Source organism: Micropterus dolomieu, linkage group LG12 (assembly GCF_021292245.1).
Source record: "Micropterus dolomieu isolate WLL.071019.BEF.003 ecotype Adirondacks linkage group LG12, ASM2129224v1, whole genome shotgun sequence".
Lineage (NCBI taxonomy): Eukaryota > Metazoa > Chordata > Actinopteri > Centrarchiformes > Centrarchidae > Micropterus > Micropterus dolomieu.
Window position 1 is genome coordinate 34,193,909 of NC_060161.1, and position 6,391 is coordinate 34,200,299.

The window sequence follows — 6,391 nt, forward strand, 5'->3', positions numbered from 1 at the left end:
ACATGTTACACGGGCTCCCCCCCACTTCACTGTTAAGCGCTTTGAGTTTCCATGATAAAGCGCTATATAAATGTAATACATTATTATTATCTTTATTATTATTACACTTAGTAAGGGCAGTCCAACACACTAACAGACAGTGAATTGCAAGCACAGACAGCATTACAAGGCAAATACACACACAAATGTGTGAAAAGGCTAACCAACGTTTATAGCACAATATAATCCTGATGTTCTCATACGAGTACTTCCTAATTTACAGCAGCTTAGCTTGTTACTTTTGGAAAAAAAGTAATCTGTATCTACAGTAAATCTGTATATCATGCCAAACAACACATGTTATAACCACAACCATAACATTTTATTAGGATTTTTACCTTTTCCACTTAGCTGTCTGCATTGGCTGTAGAAGGTATTAGTGATATTGACGCCATCTTGTTTTTCCACGAATGAGTGTATTTTGGTTTTGCTACCACTAGATGGCACAGGCAACTTCCCACTAAGGAGGAGTATAGGTCTCAGTAAAGCAGAATTAAGTATACAGTGCAGACAGCCCAAAATCTAATTTCCCCATATGAGGACACAGGGTCTCAGGAGTTAAAATGGATTTTTACAAACTAATGTCAATGAATTAACAATATATAAGGTAGAAAGGTATTCACCACCAGGTCAGTAGATGCACATCTAGGCTGCAATTGCTTTATCAGGCTGACACACTACAATTCTTCTACATTCTTCCTTGCCAAAAAGCTCAATCTCTGTCAGGTTGCTTGGGGATCGGGCATGGACGGCTCTTTTGAAGTTCAATGTTTGTCCAATGGCTCTTTGGATGGATGGATTTTCCTTCTTTTCTCAGCTTGACAGTGGCTTGCTTTTCTCCCATAGACAGCTCTCTGGTCTTCATGTTGGTTTATCCTCTTTAACAGGAAATGCAGTCTTTATAGGTTTGAACCAAGGATGAAAACTTGAGACTATTTAATTTTTGGACAATCAACCTAAAAGGCAACACCAGGGCAACAAGAAACATCTGTCTGTCACATGTCCCAATACTTTTGCTCACTTGAACAATGGGTGGGTTCAAACTAAGGGTGGTATGTCCTGAGTTGTTTAACACATCTAGATGTGAATAAGAGCTGAAATTCTGAACTCTTGTCTCATACTCAACTTTTGTCTTCAGTGAACAACAAAAACAAAGTAATTTGCCTTACTGTTCCAATACTTTTGGAGGGGACTGTATGAGCTTTTTTCAGCAGTGGCTTTCTCTTTGCCTTCTCTCTCCCATCCAGCTTCGACTGGTGAAGAACCCGGCCAACTGTTGTTGTATGTTCAGTCTCTCTGAAGCTTTTCACTCCTTCAGAGGGCTCGTAGGTGTTTTGGTGGCCGCCCTCACCAGTCTTCTTCTTGCCCGGTCTCTCAGTTTGTGAGGACGGCCAGCTGTAGGCAGATTTAAACAAGTACCATTCTCCATCCATTTCTGAATGATGGATATCACTGAACTCTGTGGGACCCAACTTCTCTTCTTACTTCTAATTAACTAGAAGACTACTCGGAGACTGAATATCATTGTTATTATTCTCTCTTCTTCTTCTTTGTACGTTCAATGTAGTGACGGGCATCTACACTACCGGAATTACACAAGCAGAAGAAGAACGCCTGTGATGATGAAACAGGCTCTGTAGAAACATGACAACAAAATATAGTGACCTCCATAGAAGGGGGTGCCCGCAGTTATGTAGATATAAATGTCTCATTCTAAGGTAATAAAAACATAATGGTTCATTATGTAAGGTCTTTACACACCACTGAAAACACGGTTATGGATCTTATATTGCATTTCTGTCAACAGAGCCACAGAAATATTACACACTGAACCTTTAACATTCTACCTTATACTTTAAGATAAATAAGGAACCTTGCACCCAGTACCAGAGCCTGATATTTTTGAAGAGTGCCTTATTTGCTGCTCTGTTCTAAGTCAAGTTTAAGAATGTGCACACATCAAACCAACCTGTGAATAAGTGATGAAACAAAGACTGACCTGTACAGAGTAATTATTAATCCAATAGGTGGTATCATTAAGTCTGGGTTTAGGAAGTACCATAGCACTGAGACTGCCCTGGTTAAAGTCACCATTGACGTATCAATGTTTGCTGATGATGGCGTGTAATCAGTCCTGGTACTTTATTTTATCCCTTTTATTAGGGCCCGAGCACGAACCGTGTGAGGTCCCTATTGAAACTGTAAAGATTATTGTCTTTTCTTTTCTTTTTTTTCTTTTTTCTTTCAGATTTGTGCGGTGCCTTCTAAAGGCATTGACGATGAAAAGTTGTGCTATCTGTGAGTTTTCGTCAATGGGCGTGTCCGTGGCAGCCCCCGATGCACGTTTAACCTATGAAATTTCTGTGGCACATGTATCATGCCCAGACGTACCAAAAAGCCTCTTGGAGCGATGCCCTAATCTCAACAGGAAGTCGGCCATTTTGAATTCTATGGCCATTTGGATGATTTACACACTCCGTACTTTAACGAACTCCTCCTAGGGATTTAGTCGGATTGATTTCAAATTTCTGCTGTGCCTTCTAAAGGCATTGATGATGAAAAGTTGTGCTATCTGTGAGTTTTCGTCAATGGGCGTGTTTGTGGCGTGGCGTCAAAGATCAACTCTTCGCCATGACACAGGAAGTTGTTGTAACTTCAGTGTACATGCTCCCGTCCCGAAGACATCTACACGCCAATATTAATTTATATTCATAGCGCCAAGTGCTATGTAGCGGCACAAAGGGGACACAGGAAGTGACGTATAACACCTTCATGCAGCGTCCAAATTGCGTAGCAAATTCACAACCGCACCGGCAGAGCTCCAGAATATGCAATGCGACTGCCTCATACCCCAATGCGTTCCACGTGCGAGGGCCCGTCCAACACTGCTTGTAGCTTTAATTAGTGTTAGGGTATTTGTATAGCCCCACATTCATACACTGAGCCTAAGTGCTCAAACACAAACTAACATTCACACACATTCATACACTGGTGGAACAGCCACCATTCGGGGTTCGAAATTCGGGGTTCAGTATCTTGGCCAAGGACACTTCGACATGCAGCCTGGAGGAGCCAGGGATTGAAATGCCAAGCTTCCAATTAACGGGCAACCCGCTTTATCTCCTGAGCCACAGTCGCCCCCTTATTTATGTTCAATCCTGAAATATTATTTTTAGAATTTTGCTTTTCCAATGCAAAGAAATAGCTAGTGTTTTTTTCGCAGGGGTATTGTGTGTGGGTTTTTAGAGACCAATTCCTACTCTTCGATTCCCACCTCCCACTTGAGCATAAGCTAGGGGTCATGAGAACACTGCACCACAGAACGGAAAACATACCAACAAGCGCCAAAGCCAGACAGAAGGAATAGAAACACCTGAAGGGGGCACTTACAGCCTGTGGATACCCAAAATGGACCTTTGTGAAAACAGCCACATGATCCAGGGGGATCCAGTGGGGAGACTACTACAACCACTACACAAACGCATGGCTCAACACAGAAGGGCCAACTCCTCAGGTCAAGACTCTGCAGTCTACTTACATCTGAAGGACAGAGGACACTCGTTTGAGGACCACCAGGTGCACATTTTAGACAGAGAAGATGGATAGTTTGAAAGAGGTGTCAAGGAAGCCATTTACAACCGGATTGAGAAGCCGTCGTTGAACAGAGGAGGGGGTCTATGCCACCACTTATGCCCCACTTACAATGCGGCCCTTTCATCACTTCCCAGGAAACTCAACAAACGTAACCCATTGGCCTCAGGTGAGGATGCCAACGATGGTTGTTTAGTCTTGGCCTCAAGTAGTCCTAATGACCATAGAGATGTCCGCTTTTTGCCGCCAAAATGCATTCTGGGATATCTGGCTATCCAAAGTCCACACAAGTAACCACTGATGCAGGCTCAGTAAAACAGGTGGAGCAAGAATACATCCCTGTATTTGACTCCACTTGGCTATATGTGGACTTTTGAATTGGAACAGGACTTGCGCTGCGACTGATGATGTTTCAAAAGTCCACAAGTACAGAAAAGAATGCAGATTGAGAAACATCTTATGTCCAATCTGGTGTACAATATCAATTAGAAATCCAACTTGTTTTTCTCATCTGACAGCTTCAGGAAGGTTGAACAGCTTTAGGTTCCAGCGTTGACTATAGTGTTCTGCTTCTTCAATCTTCATATCTTTTCAGAGATTTTTTTTACTTACAGCATGTATCTTCTCATCAGTTGTTTTTGTCTGATAATCCATCCCTTAGACATTTTCTTTGATGGACAAAATGTCTGCTGCGTATTTACTTATTTTTTGCTCCTGGATCAACTCCTGGATAGCTTTTAAGGGGGCTATCACACTTGCCTCGTTTGGTCCAGACTTTTGAACATTTAAGTGTGGTCCAAACCAAAATTGCAGGCGTGAAACTTCCCATGGACCGCGGTCCGGACCAAACAGAAAAAATGTCTGTGTGTGTGTGTGTGTGTGTAGTAGGGGTAACATTGCTCAGCAGAGATGCGATGAAATGCAGCCTCCGTTAACGTCCTAGTCCCTAACTGGAATTTAATTGTGAAGCAGAGAAAACAACCAGAATGATTAATTTAAGCCAATAAATACAAATTATATTTCTATTGTTCAATCATATTTATCTATATTCTTTCTGTCCATGCCTATGCTCCAATCACAGGACTCCAGGCTGAAGGCAATCACACCTCAACAGGTAAAGAGAGAAAGAAAAGAGAAAGAAAGAATCACAGAAACAGAATCAGTAGTCAAGTTTTAGTTTAGTCTCTTTACTGATGACTCTCTTGTTTCTGTTCAGAGGCTGATGATGTCAAGTTGGTGGGAGGAGCCAGTCGCTGTGCAGGAACACTGGAGGTGAAACATGAGGGAGACTGGAGACCAGTGATGGACTCTGTCTGGAGCCTGAAGACAGCAGCTGTTGTCTGTAGACAACTGGACTGTGGCTCTGCTGTTTCTGTAGGAGAGAGAATGGCGTCCTCAGACAGGCCTGTGTGGAGGATCAGGTCTGTCTGTGTTCAGTCTGGATCTGCTCTGAGAGAGTGTGTAACATCAACTTCCTCTGCCTTAATCCTGGATCTCACCTGCTTAGGTAAGCCTATCAATGACATCATCTATGACAGTAATGTACCCAGGTTATTTTGTGTCTGCTGTTTTTATCTATTTCATCTTCTATTATCTCTCCAGACTCTGTCAGGCTGCTGGGCGGGACTAGTCTGTGTTCAGGCAGACTGGAGGTGAAGTCTAACCAGTCTAACCAGAGGTGGTCCTCAGTGTGTGAAGCTGACTTTGACCAGCAGGATGCAGAGGTGGTCTGTAGGGAGCTTGGCTGTGGGGCTCCTTCAGTCCTCCAGGGGGCGCTCTATGGAAAAGTAGAGGCTCCGATGTGGACCAAAGAGTTCCAGTGTGGAGGCCATGAGTCTGCTCTCCTGGACTGTAGAAGCTCAGGCTCAGCTAGAAACACCTGCTCACCTGGAAAAGCTGTTGGACTCACCTGCTCAGGTAGAAGAGGAGCTGCAGCTTTGATTTGGTTCATTTCTGTTCTGATGAAACTCACTTTATTGTTTTACTAATGACTCCCCGGTTTCTGTTCAGAGCCTGATGATGTCAGGTTGGTGGGAGGAGCCAGTCGCTGTGCAGGAACACTGGAGGTGAAACAGGGAGACTGGAGACCAGTAAGTGACTCTGGCTGGAGCCTGAAGACAGCAGCTGTTGTCTGTAGACAGCTGGACTGTGGCTCTGCTGTTTCTGTAGGAGAGAGAAAGGAGTCCTCATACAGACCTGTGTGGAGGATCTGGTCTGTCTGTGTTCAGTCTGGATCTACTCTGAGGGAGTGTGTAACATCAGATTACTCTTCCTCCATCTTGGATCTCACCTGTTCAGGTAAGCCCATCAGTGACATAATCTATGACAGTAATGTACCCAGGTTATTTTGTGTCTGCTGTTTTTATCTATTTCATCTTCTATTATCTCTCCAGACTCTGTCAGGCTGCTGGACGGGACTAGTCTGTGCTCAGGCAGACTGGAGGTGAAGTCTAACCAGTCTAACCAGAGGTGGTCCTCAGTGTGTGAAGCTGACTTTGACCAGCAGGATGCAGAGGTGGTCTGTAGGGAGCTTGGCTGTGGGGCTCCTTCAGTCCTCCAGGGGGCGCTCTATGGAGAAGTGGAGGCTCCGATGTGGACCAAAGAGTTCCAGTGTGGAGGCCATGAGTCTGCTCTCCTGGACTGTAGAAGCTCAGGCTCAGCTAGAAACACCTGCTCACCTGGAAAAGCTGTTGGACTCACCTGCTCAGGTAGAAGAGGAGCTGCAGCTTTGATTTGGTTCATTTCTGTTCTGATGAAACTC

The 6,391-nt window shown here is 44.1% G+C and overlaps 1 protein-coding gene across 1 annotated transcript in view; it reads left to right on the forward strand.

The window, feature by feature from the left end:
- LOC123979950 (scavenger receptor cysteine-rich type 1 protein M130-like) overlaps positions 1-6,391 on the forward strand; it is a 64,530-nt gene that overhangs the window by 3,296 nt on the left and 54,843 nt on the right. Inside the window, exons 2-4 of the mRNA XM_046064060.1 lie at positions 4,712-4,744; positions 5,641-5,928; positions 6,024-6,338. Coding sequence (XP_045920016.1) covers positions 4,712-4,744; positions 5,641-5,928; positions 6,024-6,338 — 636 coding nt within the window. The remainder of the gene's footprint in view (positions 1-4,711; positions 4,745-5,640; positions 5,929-6,023; positions 6,339-6,391) is intronic.